At 44.3% G+C, this 20,893-nt stretch overlaps 1 protein-coding gene across 1 annotated transcript; it reads right to left on the bottom strand.

Moving 5' to 3' along the window:
* Positions 1-5,246: 5,246 nt before the first annotated feature.
* On the bottom strand, positions 5,247-14,962 carry LOC137309634 (EEF1A lysine methyltransferase 3-like). Its single transcript, XM_067977734.1, has 3 exons — positions 14,783-14,962; positions 10,745-10,856; positions 5,247-5,620 (listed from the first exon to the last, which is right to left on the bottom strand). Exons 1-3 carry the CDS (start codon positions 14,960-14,962, stop codon positions 5,247-5,249), a joined length of 666 nt encoding a protein of 221 aa, XP_067833835.1.
* Between the last annotated feature and the right edge of the window lie 5,931 nt (positions 14,963-20,893).

Genomic DNA, 20,893 nt, shown 5'->3' with positions numbered 1-20,893 from the left:
TACCAGCCCCGTGTTCCACCGATCCTATTCTCAGTGTTAGTTTGTGAAAGAGTAAAGCCTCTGTGGAATAGTTTAATGTTTCTACAGATCATCCAATTCTCCACCTGTTCACCAACACTGTTCATTAAATCGACAAATCATGGAATAAACAGAAACGAATGCCTCTCCCAGGCAGTTCTCACAATAATTGAGATTCCTTCTCCAGTGATTACAAAGTAAAGTGATAGATGGCGGGATTGCTTAATTAACAAAACGCCAAAATCACACTTATAACCTACAGATACATAGAAGGGCTCCTGATTCCAACTGACACGGTGCAAATTGAGACAACAAAACATCAAAACCTTTCATTTTACAGTGAAGCCCAGTGACAGTCAGTGAATTCATCCACAGTGAAACAGAGAAGGAGATGTGAAAGAGTCAGCAGCAAACTCAATTCCGTAGCCAGACATCTGAAGCGGCGTCAGATACACACATAATGAAATCATATTTCATAACAGTGATCATCAATAAATACATTGAAATCCCAGTTAAACTGAAACATGTTATTGGGGAGGGAGGACATTCCGCTGCCTCCTTGTAACACTGAGACCTTGAGCTGTCTCATTATCAATCATTGAAAAAACATTGATGAAAACATATTCCAGGACAGGTTAGTTCCACAACCAGAAATCATTAACAGCTCCTCGTGGTCTGATACCAACTCTTAGCCGAGACACCTGATTCCAATATATTCAGTACAGAGAATAATCCAGTAACAATGCCAGGGTTGGGTAGACAAATTCATGACAGACATAATGCAGCTCCTCAATACCGAAAGAGCAGAGACTTAACACATTCTATAATTCAACCAATTGAACAGAACAAGTGACTGTGCAAAATATGTAGGGACAAAAAACAATTTGCCAAGTACAGCAGCAGTGTTAGCACCGATTAACACCATTAACAGCTGAGATAACGGCTTACCTGGAACTCCAATGGCTGCAAGAACAGGATAATAAATGCGTTCTATCTGATCGGTTATTGAATATCCCATTTCTGTGAGAAGCACTGACTTCTGTTGGCCTGGAAACCACAGCTCCAGCAGGCACTCTGAGCTGATCCATTCCAACAATCCCTGATTTATACACGGGATAAGTCTCCACTGACACGGTTTTACCCCTGACCATTGCTATTAGTTACAGTCAGTTTAACAAACAGTTTAACAAACACATCACATCAGCAGCTTTGACTTCGATGTAAATAATGTGGTGGATAGAACACAAACATCACAAAGCCCAGGTTATTATCTTAATTAGATCTCTCTCAGGAATAAAGTTTAAATCTGCTCTCATAAAGGACTGATCCAACAATAATAAACGGCTTCATTTACAGTTTTTATATAATTGTATTGACTATGTTCACTCCTGAAGATTCATTTATAAATGTTACTGATTCTCCGCAGTGTAAACTGAATCCAGGGACACAAGCAGACCCGTTTAACTCTGTTCCTGCAGTTTCCCAGTTAAAATATGAATTGTGAGTCTCTGACACGGGGACAGTTAAAGGGCAGGTTGAGGATTGCAGCCTAGAAATGACTGTGGGTGATATTAGGGGACGGACACTGAACGTGGCCCATTGACATTCCTCTCTCCGCTATTTTAATGTGGATGTTTACCCGTTTATTCTACATTGGTTAACGGCTCCACGAAAATAGGTCCCGTATAACACAGAGCTGTGCTCATGATCCTCCATCACAAAGGCCCCGTGATTCCCTCACCCGCCTCGGTTCCTTCCTCAGCCCATTGCCCACTGAAACCCTCATCAATGCCTTTGACCCCTTCAGACTCCATTCCTCCAATGCACTCCCGGCCGGCATCCCAACCTGCATCTTCCATAAATGTCAGCTCGTCCAAAACTGCGTGGTCCGTGTCCAACCAGCACCAGGTCCTGCTCGGCCTCAGTAACCCTCACTGACTTCCTATCCCATATCCATTACATTTATCATGCTCATCCTTGGGTTCAATCCGCCCAATGGCCAACCATTCCCCATCTCCACACCTACAGACAACCCACCCATCAACTCCTCATTCATCGGACACTGGCCTCTTTTGCTGGGACTCCCTTCACTTGGTTCCATTCACCTATCTGATCAGAGCCAGGTGAAGCTTCTCTTCCCACCCTATCACCGTTATCTCTGACGTTTCTAAAGGTTCAATCCTTGGCTCCCTCCTCTTCCTCATCTACATGCTGCCCTTTGGTGACACAGTCCACAGACATGGACCAGCTTTCAGGTGAACGCTGACAAAACCACCGCCTCTCTTGACCCTTCCAATATCTTTGTGATGTCAGACCCACATCCTGTTTGAGTGGAGCCACAATTCCCTCCAGTTAAAAATTGCACAGTCATGATCTTTGGCTCCACAATCTCCACATCCTAGCCAAGGATTCTATCCCCACCCCTGTTTTTTTTTGATTGGTGATTCCAATTTCACCCTTTCTTACAATTAAAATCCATCAGGCCTCACCCCTCCCTGACACTGCAGTGCAGTACTGAGGGAGCGCAGTACTGTTGGAGGGAGCACCGTATTGTCACAGGTTCATAAGAACATAAGAAATAGGAGCAGGAGTACACCATACGGCCCCTCGAGGTTGCGCTGCCATTTAATAAGATCATGGCTGATCTTCGATCTCAACTCCACCTTCCCACCTGATCCTCGATTCCATTCGACTCCAAAAATCTATCAATTTCAATCTTGAATATATCAATGACTGAGCATCTAAAGTACTCTGGGGGAGAGAATTCTAAAAATTCACCACCTTCTGAGTGATTAAATTCCTTCACATCTCAGTCCTAATGGCGGACTCCTTATCCTGAGAATATGTTCTGGACTCTCTAGCCAGGGGAAACATCCTCTCCACATAGGAAACAAAGGAACATAGGAACAGGAGTAGGCCATTCAGCCCCTCGGGCCTACTCCACCATTTGATAAAATCATGGCTGATCTGTGATCTAACTCCACATACCTGCCTTTGGCCCATTTCCCTTAATACCTTTGGTTGCCAAAAAGCTATCTATCTCACATCTAAATTTAGCGATTGAGCTACTATCAATTGCCGTTTGCGGAAGAGAGTTCCAAACTTCTACCAACCTTTGTGTGTAGAAATGTTTTCTAATCTCGCTCCTGAAAGGTCTGGCTCTAATTTTTAGACTGTGCCCCCTGCTCCTAGAATCCCCAACCAGCGGAAATAGTTTCTCTCTATCCACCCTATCCGTTCCCCTTAATATCTTATAAACTTCGATCAGATCACCACTTAACCTTCTAAACTCTAGAGAATACAACCCCAATTTGTGTAATCTCTCCTCGTAACTCAACCCTTGATGTCCTGGTATCATTCTAGTAAACCCACGCTGCACTCCCTCCAAGGCCAATATGTCCTTCCGAAGGTGCGATGCCCAGAACTGCTCACAGTACTCCAGGTGCGGTGTAACCAGGGTTTTGTATAGCTGCAGCATAACTTCTGCCCCCTTGTACCCTAGTCCCCTAGACATAAAGGCCAGCATTGTATTAGCCTTCTTGATTATTTTCTGCACCTGTTCATGACACTTCAATGATCTCTGTACCTGAACCCCTAAGTCCCTTTGGACATCCACTGTTCTTAACTTTTTACCATTTAGAAAGTACTCTGTTCTATCCTTTTTCTATCTTTTGATTGGGCAAAGGCGTGGCATCAGACCACGAGGAGCTGTTAACAGTTTCATGTTGTGGAGCTAACCTGTCCTGGAATATAATTTCATGAATGTGTTTTCAGTGATTGATACCGAGACAGCTCACGGTCTCACTGTTACAAGGAGTTCTTTCTCCTCAATGACATGGTTCAGTTGAACTGGGATTTCAAAGTATTTATTGGTTATCACTGTTACGAAATATTATTTCATTGTGTGTGTACCTGCCACAGCTTTAGATGTCTGTCCACTGAACTAAGTTTCCTGCTGACTCTTTCACATAGTACCACAGTATCATAGTAGGTACAGCACAGGAGGGAGCTATTTGGCCCAACGTGCCTGGGCGTCTTTTTGAAAGAGCAATCAAATTAGTCCAATTCCCCTGCTCTTCCCCCATAGCCCTGTGATTTTTTCCCTTCAAGTATTTATCTAATTCCTTTTAAAAAGTGACTATTGAATATGAATCCACCACCCTTTCAGACAGTGCATTCCAGATCGTGACAACTCGCTGCATTAAATAAATGTTTCCTCATGTCGCCTCTGGCTCTTTTGCCGATCACCTTCAATCTGTGTCCTCTGATTACCGATCCTTCTACCACTGGAAGCAGTTTTTCCTTATTTACTCAGATACCCTCCCGCACCAGGATTCAAATCGGTTATGGTTAGGGAACTATGTCCGTTACGTGTGTCTAACTGGGACCCTGCTAAAACTGAGCTTAGTCCCGGTGAATGAATCTTCTTGTAAAAGCGTTTGTTCTTTATATATTGAAGTTCACTACAAAATGCGGCAAATGGAATAATTCGATCAGAGAAGTTGACAAGTTTTCTTTTTTATATCTTTTCATTATCAGGGTGTTGGCGTCGCTGGCAAGGCTAGAATCTGTTGCCCCTCACTAGTTGCCCTTGAGAAAGTGGTGGTGAGCCTTCTTCTTGAACGGCTGCAGTCCGTGTATCCCACTAAGCTGTTAGGTAGGGAGGGCCTAAGTTTGATCTCGTAATATCCTCTCTGCTGCACAACATCAGCGCAGTCTTCAACTGGGTCAATTTAAAGGATGCAATCATCACACAAGCGTGAACGTAGTGGGAGAGCAAAACTTCAGTAGGGGAAAGTTGTAGGTCATGTGTTGTGTTGTGCAGTGCTGGACAGAAGTTAGATACAGGGTGAAGCTGACTCTGTACAGGGTTCATAACCCTGAACTCTAACCCTCCCTGCCAGCCTTACTCTAGTCAGGTTACAGTGGCATTAATCGGATTAGGGTTTTGGTTAGGTCTAGGGCTAGGGCTAGGGTTCGGATTTGTCTAGGGCTGTGAAGTCAGGATTAGGTTTTGGGTTTAGAGTAAGAGTGTCAGAGTTATGGTGTTAGAATCAATGGAAATCCCAATCCCACTATCTCTGCAACCTCCTCCTACATCATTCAGTCCTCTGACTCTTGCCTGTTGTGCCATTCTCCCCTCGCTTCTTCCCATCATGAGACCTTTAACTGCCTCCACCCTATTCACTGGAATATTCTTCTTAATAAGTGCCAGGAACATTTTTTGGTCACTTTGTACAGGTTGATTTCTTTATCTGGGACACTATGAACAATTTCGGAGTTAAAATGCTGTGAAATGAGCTGCTCGTGAAAATGTGATGGCTCCCATGAACTCGCGCATCTTGGAGCAGATGTAAATGATCGTGTTTTTGGTTGCTCATATGTTGTAGGGTCTCTAGCAGTAAGTGGAATTCACGTTTCTTGTAGACCATATTGGATCCCAGGATGATATCGTTGTCTGTTGGAAACTGATCATGGTTTTCACCCCACGAGAGAGCAGAGACATTTGACCGCTGGATAATTGAAGAGGGGACATAGGTGGCCACGTTGAGTTCCATTTGATTCAGAACTTCTGGTTTGTCTGTCAAGGTCACATCTCCACCTGCCAGGAGAATGTAAAAGAGCAATGACGTATCTTCACTTATTGCTTCCCTCTGACACCAACCTGGAAATGGTAAATGTGGGCAACAGGGGTTCGGGGGCAAAGCAGATGAACACAGCAAAGGCTGTTAAATATAATGATCAACTTGTGCAGTGTCACAGCACTGAAAAACCAGTGAAACAGCGGATCGGTGGTGAGTTTGATCAGTGATTACATTAGCTCAGCGGTTATTTCACTCGATCAATAATCCAAAACTCTGGACTAAAAATCCAGCAACTTGAGTTCAGATCCAACCACGACAGTTTGAGAATTTGATTTCGGTTTAACAATGACAACATAAAAAGCTGGTATCAGTGAATGGGGCGATATTGATTTTGTGCCGCAGCGTAAAACCGGTGAGAACGAGTTTGTCGCCCGTTGAACATCCGTCCCGATTTTAACTTTTGGCTGTCGACTCGCTATCACACGTTTTGAACTGCAGTTCGAAGTCAATATCCGCCCGAAAGTGACCATGAAACTATCCGATTGTCACAAAAACACAACAGGTTCACTAATGTCCTTTAGGGAAGGAAGTCTGCCCTTTCGTCAATCTGGCCTGTGTGTGACTCCAGTCCCACACCAATGTGGTTGATGCTTTACTGCCCTCTCGTGTGGCCTTGAAAGCCACGCCGCGGTATCAAAATAAGGTTAAAGCTGCGATCTTGGCATAGAATTGGGACAGAAAAAGGCACAGCCAGCCGAGTTGGCCTTGCAAGGTCTCCTCGCTATCAACTGCGGACTGCTGTCAAAGTCGGGAGAGCTGCCTCACAAACTACTCAAGCAACGGTCTGATATATTCAGAGAACCAGACGTTTCCTCACACTGCGGAAACCCTCCATCGTGTCGTGTGGCACTACCACCCTGCTGAGCGGGTTAGATTAATAACAAATCTAGCAGCTCAAAAGCAGGCACTCATGAGGCGCCGTGGGCCCTTAGCAGAAGCATAATGGTATATCACAACAATCTTATCACCGCAGGGCCCGACATATCACTCACTTCTCATCACCATCAAGATAGGTGACCAAATCTATTTCAATGAGGAATGTAGAAGAGCGCGCCAGCAGCGGCACTGGGTGCATCTGAAAATCAGGTGCCAACTTGGTGAAGCGACAGCAAGGATTACCATGCATTCGAAACAGTTAGAGCACCATGCATTATAAACAGTGAGAGCACCATGCATTATAAACAGTGAGAGCACCATGCATTATAAACAGTGAGAGCACCATGCATTATAAACAGTGAGAGCACCATGCATTATAAACAGTGAGAGCACCATGCATTTTAAGCAGTGAGAGCACCATGCATTATAAACAGTGAGAGCACCATGCATTATAAACAGTCAGAGCACCATCCATTATAAACAGCGAGAGCACCGTGCATTATAAACAGTGAGAGCACCATGCATTATAAACAGTGAGAGCACCATGCATTATAAACAGTGAGAGCACCATGCACTATAAACAGTGAGATCACCATGCATTATAAACAGTGAGAGCAGCATGCATTACTAACAGTGAGAGCACCATGATTATAAACATTGAGAGCACCATGCAATATAAACAGTGAGAGCACCGCGCATTAAAAACAGTGAGAGCACCATGCATTTTTATCAGTGAGAGCACCATACATTATAAGCAGTGAGAGCGCCATGCATTAAAAAAGTGAGAGCACCGTGCATTATAAACAGTGGGAGCACCGTGCATTGTAAACAGTAAGAGCACCATGCATTATAAACAGTGAGAGCACCATGCATTATGAACAGGGAAAGAACCGTGGATCACAGTGAGAGAACCGTGGATTACAAAGAGTGAGAGCACCATGCATTACAAACTGTGAGAGTACAATGCGATGCACAGAGTTCAGCAATCCCCAAACCAAACAATCAGGTCAAAGCTCTGAAATCCGGTCATATCCAGTCGCGAATGGTGGTCGCAAATTAAGCAACTAACAGGAGAAGGATGCTCGATGAACATATTCATCCTCAACAAGAGCGCAGCCCCGTACATGGGAACGCAAGAACATCAGAAATTGGAGCAGGAATAGGCCATACGGCCCCTCGAGCCTGTTCCCTCATTCGATAAGACCATGGCTGCTCTTCGAACTCGACTCCACTTTCCCGCCCGATTCCCATATCTCTTGATTTCCTGAGTGCAAAAAAAAAGTTTGATGTGCTTACAACAATCTGCAGCAAGAAGTGCTAAGTGGATGATCATTCTCAGCCTCTTCCTGAGGTCCCCATCGTCACAGATACCAGTCTACAGCCAATTACATTCACTCCACGTGAGAACAAAAAGTGTCTGAGTTCATGGACATGGCAAAGGCTATGTGTCACGACAACATCCCGGCTGTAGTGCTGAAGACCTGTGCTCCAGAATAAGCTGTGCCCAGCATGGGTGGAGGATTGGTTATCGAACAGGAGGCAGAGAGTTGGGATAAATGGTTCATTCTCTGACTTGCAACCAGTAACCAGTGGTGTTCCACAGGGGTCGGTGCTGGGTCCCCAACTCTTTACAATCTATATTAACGATTTGGAGGAGGGGACCGAGTGCAACATATCAAAATTTGCAGATGATACAAAGATGGGAGGGAAAGTAGAGAGTGAGGAGGACAGAAAAAACCTGCAAGGGGATATAGACAGGCTGGGTGAGTGGGCGGAGATTTGGCAGATGCAATATAATATTGGAAAATGTGAGGTTATGCACTTTGGCAGGAAAAATCAGAGAGCAAGTTATTTTCTTAATGGCGAGAGACTGGAAAGTACTGCAGTACAAAGGGATCTGGGGGCCCTAGTGCAAGAAAATCAAAAAGTTGGTATGCAGGTGCAGCAGGTGATCAAGAAAGCCAACGGAATGTTGGCTTTTATTGCTCGGGGGATAGAATATAAATACAGGGAGGTATTGATGCAGTTATATAAGGTATTGGTGAGACCGCACCTGGAATACTGCATACAATTTTGGTGTCCACACTTCAGAAAAGACATACTTGATCTCGAGGCAGTACAAAGAAGGTTCACTCGGTTAATCCCGGGGATGAGGGGGTGGACATATGAGGAGAGGTTGAGTAGATTGGGACTCTACTCATTGGAGTTCAGAAGAATGAGAGGCGATCTTATTGAAACATATAAGATTGTGAAGGGGCTTGATCGGGTGGATGCAGTAAGGATGTTCCCAAAGATGGGTGAAACTAGAACTAGGGGGCATAATCTTAGAATAATGGGCTGCACTTTCAAAACTGAGATGAGGAGAAACTTCTTCACTCAGAGGGTGGTAGGTCTGTGGAATTTGCTGCCCCAGGAAGCTGTGGAAGCTACATCATTAGATAAATTTAAAACAGAAATAGACAGTTTTCTAGAAGTAAAGGGAATTAGGGGATACGGGGAGCGGGCAGGAAATTCGACATGAAGCTGAGTTCGGATCGGTCAATGCCCTGTGGGTGGCGGAGAGGGCCCAGGGGCTGAGTGGCCGGGTCCTGCTCCTACTTCTTGTGTTCTTTAGATTTGTGGTTGGGATCAGATCAGCCATGATCTTATTGAATGGCGGAGCAGGCTCGAGGGGCCGATTGGCCTACTCCTGCTCCTATTTTTTATGTTCTTATGTTCTTATGACCTGAGCTGTTCCAGTACAACTGCAACACTGTCATCTACCCGACTAAAAAGTGGAAAATTGTCCAGGTATGTCCTGTCCACAAAAAGCGGGACAAATCCAATCCGGCCAATTACCGTGCCATCAGCCTGCTCTCCATCATCGCCAAAATGATGGTCAGTTTGAGTTCACCAGGACCACTCGGCTCCAGACCTCATTACAGCCTTGGTCCAAACATGGAAAAGAGAACTGAATTCCAGAGGTGAGGTGAGAGTGACTGCCCTTGACATCAAGGCAGCATTTGTCCGAGTGTGGTATTAATGATCCCGAGTAAAACTGTCGTCAATTGGAATCAGGGGGTAAACTCTCCAGGGGCTGGAGTCATAGCTGGCGCAAAGGAATATCGTAGTGGTTGTTGGAGGCCAATCATCTCAGCCCCAGGACATCGCAGGGCAGTGAGCTAGCTCCAACTATCTTCAGCTGCTAAATTGGTGACCTTCCCTCCATGATAAGGTCACAAGTGATAACACGGTGTTTATTTCCTTCTGCAATTCCTCAGATAATGCCGCAGAATACATGGCCTCTGACCTGCGCTTGTCGCCACACCATTTATGTGGCTGTTCCATTTACGTTTCTGGTCAATGGTGACCCCCAGGATGTTGATGGTCGTGGACTCGGCGATGGTCATGCCGCTTGATGTCAAGGTGAGGTGGTTCGTGTTGGAGCTGGTCATTGCCTGGCTCTTGTTTGGCACGAATGTTACTTGCTACAGAACAGCCAAGCCTGGATATTGTCCAGGTTGTGCTGCATGCGGGCACGGACTGCTTCATTATTTTATTCTAAAGGCATGCTTACTGTTTTATGGTATATAATTTGACCATCAGTTGGGTGCTGGACACGTGACTGGAGCTCACAAGGACACATAAACATGATCAAAAGCTACTGCTTCCCCGTTAAATATCTGATCAGAGTCGAGATGTTCAGGATGTTGTGCAAATATTACATTGAATATAACCAGGCCATTTCTGATAGGTATCTCGTTCTCAACTCCTCAACTCAAGGAGCATGTGTTCAAATGTTTCACTTCTTAATTTCCTGGAATTTTACGTTCACTGGATTTTCACAGATCAACAGCAGTTCAGTTGAGATCCCGCTCCCCGATGGGAGGAGGGACTTGCTCCAAAATGGCAGGTGGAGCGGCTGAGTCCAGAAAGTTGCGACCTTTTTGAGGCATCATTCTTATTACCTGAGGTAAGGGTCCTGTAGTTTGAAAGCATTCTCTTCCAAACTGATCAAAACTGGAGGTGAAGAACTGTCAACAATAAGGACCTCAAAAGAAGAACAGACTGCAGCGTTCACAAACCGTGCATATTACTGGGGGTTTAATCACCCAATGACCAGTCACTGTCATTGTCCTTCTCACGATATAGCCGCCCTGCTCCATTACATTTCATCGCTCTCCCTCACACATGCAAAGTGCTATCGCTTGGAACTTTTAACTTACCCAGCAGGATGGCAAGAATCCCCACGATCCCAGTGTCCGACCCCAATTCAATCAGCTTCTTCCCAGAAAAACTGATATTCTCTTTCTCAAAGAACCGGCAGAGAACGAGGCCCTGAAACAAAATATGGCATTAACGTTAGAATTCGTTCACCTGCAACTTTCTGAATCCAAGTTCACGCTCCAAGGGAAGTTGCAAGGGAGGGTGCAAGGGAGGGAGCAAGGGAAAGTCCAAGGGAGGATGGAAGGAAGGGTGCAAGGGTCGGAGCAAGGGAGGGTGCAAGGATAGGTGCAAGGGAAGGTGCAAGGTAAGGAAAAAGGGAGGGTGCAAGGGAGGGAGCATGGGAGGGTGCAGGGATCAGTGCAAGGGATGGTGCAAGGTAGGGAGCGAGGGAGGGTGCAAGGGAGGGATCAAGCTTGGATGCAAGGGTGGGAGCATGGGAGGGTGCAGAGATCAGTGCAAGGGATGGTGCAAGGTAGGAACAAGGGAGGGTGCAAGGGAGGGTACAAGGGAGGGAGCAAGCTTTGATGCAAGGGTGGGCGCATGGGAGGGTGCAGGGATAAGTGCAAAGGAAGGTGCAAGGGAGGGAGCAAGGGAGGGTGCAAGCCTGTAAGTAATTTCAAGGAAGATATAAATCTAGTTCTTGGTTCCAAGGAAGATATGAAAATCTGAACATCGTGTTGTGATGGTTAGAACCCAATATATGGTGTCAATGATGGTGTATACACCGGGAATGGTGTCAAAGATGGTGGATACACCACGCATGGTGCTAATGATTGTGTATACTCAAGGGCAATTAGGGATGGGCTATAAATACTGACCTTGTCAGTGACGCCCACATCCCATGAACAAATAAAATAAACCTCGCGCACGGTGCTAACAATGGTCGATATACCGCAGTAGGATATCAAGGATGGTGGATACCCAGTGTAGGGTATCAAGGATGGTGGATACCCAGTGTAGGATATCAAGGATGGTGGATACCCAGTGTAGGGGATCAAGGATGATGGATACCCATTGTAGGGGATCAAGGATGGTGGATACCCACTGTAGGATATCAAGGATGGTGGATAGCCAGTGTAGGATATCAAGGATGGTGGATACCCAGTGTAGGGGATCAAGGATGGTGAATACCCAGTGTAGTGGATAAAGGATGGTGGATACCCAGTGTATGGTGTCAATGAGGGTATAAACATAATACATGGTGCTGGTGGAGTATTAACCCCATATTGATTCCAATGAGGATACATCAATCAGTACTTTGTGCCAGCTGGGGTATAAACCGAGTACATGATGATAAGGATGGCATAAACCCAGGGTATGGTGACTTGGAGAGTATAAACCCAAGACATGATACAAGGAGTTAATAAATCCATTACATTGTGTCAGGGAGGAGGCAAACCCGGTAAATGTGGCCTGGAGCGTAAGAACAATTTTTGGTGCCATGGATGGTATGAAGACAGAACATGGATCCATGGATGGTATGAAGACAGAACATGGTGCCATGGATGGTATATATTAGGTGTAGAGTAGTTATGGAAAGAGACAGGGATCAATCAAAGGTGAAGGTGCTGAGGGGTAATTTCAGTGAGTTGGAAAGGGATCCGGCCCAGGTTGACTGCAAACAAAGACTGGCTGTTAAACAGTAAATAAGCAATGCGAGGCCTTCAAGGAGAAGCTAGTTCGGGCACAAACTAAACACATTCCAATGAGGGGGATAGGAAGGGCATCCAAAGCTGGAGCTCACTGGATAACTAAAAATATAGAGATTAAAACGAAACAGAGAAAGGAGGTTTATGACCAATGTCAGGACCATAATACATTCGAAAATGAAGCAGAATACATGAAGGGCAGAGGATAAATGAAAAAGGAAATAATAGGGGCGAAGAGAGTGTACGAGAAAATAATGGCAGATAACATAAAATAGAACAGTAAAGTCTTTTCTAAACAGACAAATAGCAAAAGGATAGTCAAAGGAAGGATGGGGCCAATTAGCGACAAAAGAACGAACCGATTGTGGAGTCATGGCTGGGGTACTAAATGAATACTTTGCATCTATATTCACAAAAGAAGAGGATGCTGTCAATGTCCCAGTAAAGGAAGAGATAGTGGAGGATGTACTAAAAAGGTTGGCAGTACTCAAAGTAGAAAATCCACGCGGTCAAGGTTGGATGCATTCTGGGTTGTTGTGGGAAGTAAGGGTGGAAATATCAGAGGTTATAACCACAATCTTTCAATCCTCCTTGGATATGTGGATGGTGCCAGAGGACTGGCCAGTTGCAAATGTTAAACTCCTGTTCAAAAAAGGGGAGAAGCATAAAGCTGGTAACGACAGTCCAGTCAGCCTAACGTCGGTGGTGGGGAAACTTTTAGAGGCAGTAATCTGGGACAAAATTAATCGTCACTTGGAAAAACATGTTTTAATAAACGACAGTCAGCTCGGATTTCTTAAAGGCAAATCATGTTTGATAAACTTGATTGAGTTATTTGATGAAGTAATAAATAGGGTTGATGGTGTTCGTGCAGTTATGTTTGTTTACATGAATTTTCAAAGTACCACGTTATAGATGAGTTGGCAAAATTGATGCCCTTGGGATTAACGGGACAGGGGCAGCGTGGATATGAAATTGGCTAAGAGACAGAAAGCAGAGAGTAGTTGTGAACGGTTATTTTTCAGGCTGGAGGGAATTATACAGTGGTGTTCCCCAGGGGTCTGTATTAGGACCATTGATCTTTTTGATATATATTAATGACCTGGACCTGGGCATAGGGGGTATAATTTCAAAATTTGCAGATGGCACAAAACTCGGAAATGTAGTAAACAATGTGGAGGATAAGAACAGATAAATACAAGATGAAATTTAACACAGAGAACTGTGAAATGATACATTTTGATAGGAAGAATAAGACGAGGAAATCTAAACAAAATGGTACCATTTTGGAGGGGGTGCAGGAACAGAGAGAACTCGGGGTGTACGTACACAAATCTTTGAAGGTGGCAAGGCAAGTTGAGAAGGCTGTTAAAAAAGCAACGGGACCCTTGGTTAATCAAAATCGGCACAGAATACAAAAGGAAGGAAGTGACGCTAAACTTTTATAAATCACTGGGGAGGCCCCAGCTGGAGGATTGAGTCTAATCCTGGGCTCCACTTTAGGAACAATGTCAAGGCTTTAGGGGCAGTGCAGTGGAGATTTACTAGAATGGTACCAGGGATACTTCAGTGAAGTGGGGAGACTGGAGAACCTGGGGTTGTTCTGTTAGACCAGAGAAGGTTAAGATGAGATTTAAAAGATGTGTTCAAATTCACAAATGCTTATGATAGAGTAAAAGAGTAAAAAGGGGCTCATGGGGTTGGGGGTAATATATTAGCATGGTTAGAGTGTTGGTTCACGGACAGAAAACAGAGAGTCGTGATAAACGGGTCATATTCAGGTTGGCAGGTTGTAACTAGTGGGGTACTGCAAAGATCCCTGCTTGGGCCTCAGCTTTTTACAGTCCATATTAAAACATAGATGAAGGAACCGAGTGTAATGTATCCAGGTTTGCTGACAATACAAAGTTAGGTGGGAAAATAAGATGTGAGGACGACACAAAGTGTCTGCTAAGGGATATAAACAGGTTAAATGAGTGAGCAAGTAGATGATTAATTGGAGACATGAAATGTGTTGAGTGGAGAAGGCTTGGAAGGAACAGGTGACTTTAGACCTATGGTTACCAAAGCTCTCAACAACCAAGGGTTTTCCATGGCTCATGTCTGGGTCTGATGGAGACTAATTGATGGGGATTGATTGCTATTATTAGTCTAAAACTCTGTTCTTAACGTGTTATGTGACTACCAGGAAGGTAGACGGCGAGCAAGATGTACATTAATCTTTATTCTAGCAATTCCGATGTTCTTATTTATGTTCGTCTGCAAAACCAATGCCTCGAGTCGCGCTTGTCCAACATGGCGGGGTGGGGGTGGAGGGGTGGTGCGGTTGCTGTAGTGGAAGGAAGAGGCTCTGGGTTTGGTTTCCCTCTATCAGATCCAAGCATTTACACCAAACATTGGACTTAAAGCTTCCCAGATTGTTGCTGGTATCACAACTTTATTGCTGGAGTCCCCAGTGATTCTCAAAGTGTGCCCGCAAAACTGATAGCGACATTCTAGTTTGTTGCTGTCCTCCTTGGAGTCGGAGCTGCTGAAATGCTTCTTTTCCTGCTGTGTTTTCATTATCATCTCTCAGCTCACTCTGCACTGCTTTGATCCTGGTTACCCTCTGCAATCTCCAGGTAGGTTTAGTCCAGGGATCTGGATGTGAGCCTGTCTCAGTTTCAGCTTTAGGTGCGTGCAGTCCGCTTGTCCTACAGTAGATGAAACAATACAAACTCTGATCGGGAAACACCATAAACTTTAGTTAATTAGTCTCCCTTCTCTAACCTCTTCCCCAACACGTTTGGTAATGACACATTAACACAATATTCAAGATTTTTTGCAAAATCCTCATTACGAAAGTGAACAAATAAAGTCAGTTTGCAGACAGCCGAAACTGTGGGCGTTTATCTTAAGGCAGGGACGGTGTTTGCCTTGCACTGCGACTGTTGTTTTTGTAAGATTACTCCCTTCGATCCAGAGCTGCTCAGCTTACAATCCTAGCAGAAGAACTTTTGCTGCGAACTTTGGTATCATCTAATCAACCTGGGCCGGGTCGGTGAGCAGCCTTTCTCTGCCGCCCACTCCTCACCTGTTTCATGTTCTTCACCTGTCTCACCAGCTGCACTGATCTGGAACTGCCTTTTCCCACTGTGCTGATGACCAGTCACTGCTCCATGCGGCTCACTGCCAGGGGGACTATGTAATAGGCCGCGGACTCTCGGCGATTTGTTGTGCAGTATCTTTATTCATTTCTTATCTGACACGAGTTACAACGAATCGGTGGGGAACAGTCCAGATTTCAAACACGTCTTCCCCACCAAATGATACCGGCAGGACCTGAGCGATCACTAATTACCGTCACTCGATCTGCTCAGGGCTCTGTTTAATTGCGCGGCCCAAACGCTGCACTGTTTTAAGGTCAGCAACATTTCAAATTACCATCACAACAGAGCACCTAAAACGGATGCATTTGGCCCGGACAGTTTAATTTTTGTTTATCTAAAAAATAAAAATGGAAATCAACTTATTTGCCAACAAGCAACTGCAAATATTCAAATATCCGCCTTGGGTTACTTTCTACCAGCCGGAAAAATGTTTCTAAACGATGCCCGATCGGAGTGCTTGTAAATCCCTGATTCAACAAAGCACCACCTGGAGGATGGGGAAATGCTTCTTTGTGCTTCGGGAGCCAAGCTTTGGTCACCCTCATTTATGCAGTAAGAAGATCCCTAAATATGAGTTAATTCAGCAATTGAAAAAGATTCATTCTTGGATTGAGAAGTGTCAATGCACAGACTGAAGGAACAGAGTAACAAGAGTAGGTCGTTTAGCCCCTCGAGCCTGTTCTTCCATTCAATTATATCATGGCTGATCTGTGACCTAACTCCACATATCCGCCTTAGCCCCATATTCCTTAACACACATAGTTAACAAAAATCAATCAATCTTAGAATTAAAATTAACAATTGAGCTTCCATTTACTGCCTTTCCAGAAGTGTTCCAAACTTCTACAGCCCTTTGTGTGTAGAATTGTTTCTAACTTCACTCCTGAAAGTCCTGGCTCTAATTTTGGGACTAGCTTAGTGGTATAAACTGGGCGACATGGACATGTTGGGCCGAAGGGCCTGTTTCCATGTTGTAACTTCTATGATTCTATGATAGTAACCAACGCAGCAGAAATTGTTTCTCTATATCTACCCGATCAGTTCCCATTAATATCTTAAAAACTTCGATTACATCACCCCTTAATCTCCAGGGAATACAGCCCTAGCTTGTGTAATCTCTTCTCGTAATATAACACTTGGAATCCAGATATAATTCTCGTAAATCAAAAGGAAAATACTGCGAATGCTGGAAATCTGAAATTGAAACAGAGAATGCTGGAAATCCTCAGCAAGTCAGGCCGCATCTGTGGAGAAAGAAACAGAATTAACATTTCAAGTCGAAGACCTTTCGTCAGAAATCATTCTAGCAAATCTGCATTGCACTCCCTTCAAGTCCAATGTATACTTCCTAAGGTGTGGTTCCCAGAAGTGAACACAGTACTCCATGTGTGGTCAAACCAAGGCTTTGTATAGCTATAGCATAATTTCTATTCCCTTGTATTCTAGTCCTCTAGATATAAAGGCCAGCATTCCTTTAGACAGTTTAGTTATTTTCTGTACCTGCCCATGCCATTTAAATGATCTATGTACATGGAACCCTAAGACTCTTTGGACCTCCACTGTTTCGAGCTTTTCACCATTTGGAAAGTACACTGATCTACCCTGTTTATGTCCAAAGTGGATGACATCACACATGCCTACAGTGAAATCCATTTGCCATAGTTTTGCTCATTCACTTAGTCTAATACTATCTTTCTGGAATGTTATGCTTCCATCTACACTGCTTAAAATGCAGCCTATCTTTTTGTCATTGGCAAACTTGGATATATGGCTCTCTATCTGTTATCTAAGTCATCAATAAATGCAGTGAATAGTTGAGGCCCCAACACAGATCCCTGTGGGACACCACTTGTCACATCCTGCCAATTTGAGCCATTACCCCTTCTCTCTGTTTCGTGCCGCTTAGCCAATTTCCTAACCAGGACAATAATTTGCCTTCAATTCCATGAGCTTCAACTTTAGATAATGTATCTTATGAGCGACGTTATCGAGTGCCTTCTGGAAGACCATATAATCAACATCCATACATATTCCCTGCCCTCTACTTAAGTCACCTCTTCAAAAATTTCAAACAGGTTCGTCAGGCATGACCTACCCTTTACAAATCCTGCTGGCTCTCTCTGATCAACTGTAAATTTTCAATGTGTTCAGCCACTCTATCGTTAATTATAGACTCTAGTGATTTCCCGACAACAGATGTTAGGCTAACTGATCTATAACTCCCTGGTTTCCCTCTCACCTTACTTAAATAGCGGAGTGGCATGTACAATTTTCCAATCTGAGGAACAATTCCTGAATCTAGAGAATTTTGGGAGAGAATAGTTCGAGCTTCTGCAATGTTCTCACCTACTTTCTTTAAAACACTGGGGAAGGAACCATCTGATTCTGAGGAATTGTCACTCTTTAGTGCCATTATCATCTTCATTATTATTAATTTGCTTGCGTTAATTATGGTGAGTCCCGTCCCTGATTCAAAATTAGTTTCCTTAGAGCGTCCGGCATGTTACCCTCTTTCTGATGCAAAGTAATGATTCAACATGCCCACCATTTCCTTATTTTCAATTACAGTATCATTATTATCAGTTTTTAAGTGGCCCAAGTTGCTCTAGATCACCCTCTTTTTCCTCGTATAATTGTAAAAAAAATTGTGTTCATTTTGATATCTGTTGCAAGTTTCTTTTCATACTCCCTTTTTGTAGCTCTTTATTGCCTGTTTTGTCACCCTTTACTGTTCTTTCTATCTCTCTCCAGGATCGGTGCTCTATTTGCGTTTTTGTATGCTTTATCTTTTAGTTTTATGTTGTCCCTTACCTCTTTTGTCGTCGATGGCTTCTTATCTTTTTGGCAGGTAGAGCTCTCTCCCTTCGAGGTATAAACTGGTTCTGTCTCAAGTTCAGATCTTTTTTGAACACCTCCCACTGATCTTCTGTCGTTTTTCCCATTAATGGATTTTCCCAGTTTACTGTGGACACTCTCTGCCTCATCTCGGTGAAGTTGGCCTTACCTAAATTTACAATCTTAGTAGCTGTTACGGGTTTCTCCTTTTCAAGCACAAAGTTGAACTCGATCATATTATGATCGGTATTCGATAGATGTTCTCGCATTATTAGGCTGTTAACTAAACTTAGCTCATTACTCATTGATAAATCTAAAATGGCCTGCCCCATTGTTAGTTCTGGGACATATTGTTGCAGAAGCTGTCCCGAACACACTCAAGAAATTCGCTACCGGGAAGAAGCAAAGAGAGGGAGAGATAGAGGTGAGAGTAATAAAGGAGGGAGGCAACGTGAGAGACAACTGGAGGATAGGGGAGGAAAGAGGGAGAATGAAAGCTGAGAACCGGGGAATTAAGAAGCGAAAGAGATTGAGAGAAGAGAACCAGGAGGATGAGAGAGAGCGCGAGAATGAGAGAGGGGAATCGGGCATATAAAAGGAAGGTAGAGAATGAGAGAGGGAAACCAGTCGGATAAAGGGGAGAAAGGGAAAAACAGAAGAGAACTAGGTGGATAAAAGGGAGAGAGAGAATAGGAGAGGAGAACGGGAGGATAATGGGAAGAGAAGGAATGAGAGAGTGGAAACAGAGTGATATAGGGGAGAAGGGGAAGACGAGAGGGGAACTACGTGGATAAATGGGAGAGAGAATGAGAGAGAGAATGAGAGAGGGGAACTAGGCATCTAAAAGGGAGAATGGGAGAGGAGGCCGAGGAGGATAAAGGGGAGAGAGAATAAGAGGAGAATTGAGGGATAAAGGAGAAAGAGAATGATAGGAAAACCGAGGGATAAAGGGGAGTGAGAAAGAATAAGACGAGAACCGAGGGATAAAGGGGAGTGAGAATGATCGGAAAACCGAGGGATAAAGGGGAGAGAGAGAATGAGAGGAGAATCGAGGGATAAAGTAGACAGGTAGATAATAGGAGAGGAGACCCACAGTCATACAATCATAAAGAGGGAATGAAAATGAATTAACCTATAGTTTCCTCGGCGCTGCTCCCACTCCACCACCGTAACTTCAGCGTAAGTGTGGCGGAAACCCCATTTACCTGTGTAAATAATACGTGCACTTTTGACAAAGTTACAGCGACGGAGCTGCAGCAGCTCTGAGGGTGTGGTTCAAACTCAGATTTGCCATTTGTAACATGCAGATTCTGTAACTGAACAAGAAATTGGTTTAAAATTAAACAGAACTTTGCCTTCAAATTCTGTATTGGAATACTTCATATTTCTAAAGAAAACTGCTTCATGACGAACAGAAAATTCAACCTCTGGCTTTACAGAGCCAATGTAGCAGCTCTAAGTCGAGCAATGCAGATAACGGAAGCAATAAAGGCGATTGCTGCCTACAAAGTTTACAAATGGAGTGAGAAAACTACTTTACAAATTCTCAGTGCCCCTCAGTGATATGAAACACTTTTCATTAAAGATTACCTGAGACTGTCAACACATTCTCGCCAGTTGCTCCCACTGTGCATAGCCTCCCGTTTTAACTGGTCACAGTCTCGTCAGATTGCAACACTCTCACATGTTGCCCTCCTGTTGTGACAGTGGGATGAGATTTATCAGCTGGTCTTCCGGGTTAGGACGATTCCTTAGGGTGGTGACCTCCACTCACTTGGTATCTTGCACTGGGACATCCAATACTTCCTGTGACATATTGGGTTGAGAAGGCTCAGTGGTGGTGCTCTGTTCTATTGATAGTACCTTCCTGTATCTCTGCTCATTTCGGGGAGTTGTTATCAGCTCTGACCTCTGCTTATTATGTATAAAAAAAACCATCAGTGATCATCCCTGGTAATCCCATCTTTGCGACCCCTCTGTAGTCCATTAACATCCGTGTCTCCTTCATTACCTCACCACTTCACTCGAACTTTTCTTGAAGGAGATAGCCGGGTAATTTGAGTGGGAGTCTGTTCCATTCAGCCTTTGCTTTTCAGTAACAATCAGTTCAGCTCCTGTGTTCCTGCTCATCATAACTTAAAGTCCTAAACTCTGGAAACACCCTTGGAGTTCGCCTCAACCTTGCCCATTTCGTCATTGGAAATATCAGTGGCCAGAACTGGAGACAATGTTCCAAATGCGTCGTCATTAGAGATCTATCTAAGGTTCGAATGACGTGCGTCAACGCATGTCCTTGAGATACACCCCGCACTTGAGTAACATTGTCTCTGGTGTAGCACTGCCTCAGTCAGGGGTCAGAGTGTCCTGTGGATGTATCGGCTGTTGCACAACAGTAACTGGGCTTCACAACCCTGTGTGCCAGAGGCAAATGCTGCAGGAAGCAGAAGGGAAAATGGGATCCGAAAGAGGAGGCCTTCAGCTCAGACTACCCAGGGACCGGGGCTACAGTGAAACT

Source organism: Heptranchias perlo, unplaced genomic scaffold, assembly GCF_035084215.1.
Source record: "Heptranchias perlo isolate sHepPer1 unplaced genomic scaffold, sHepPer1.hap1 HAP1_SCAFFOLD_173, whole genome shotgun sequence".
Lineage (NCBI taxonomy): Eukaryota > Metazoa > Chordata > Chondrichthyes > Hexanchiformes > Hexanchidae > Heptranchias > Heptranchias perlo.
This window is presented reverse-complemented; position numbering and strand designations above follow the sequence as displayed.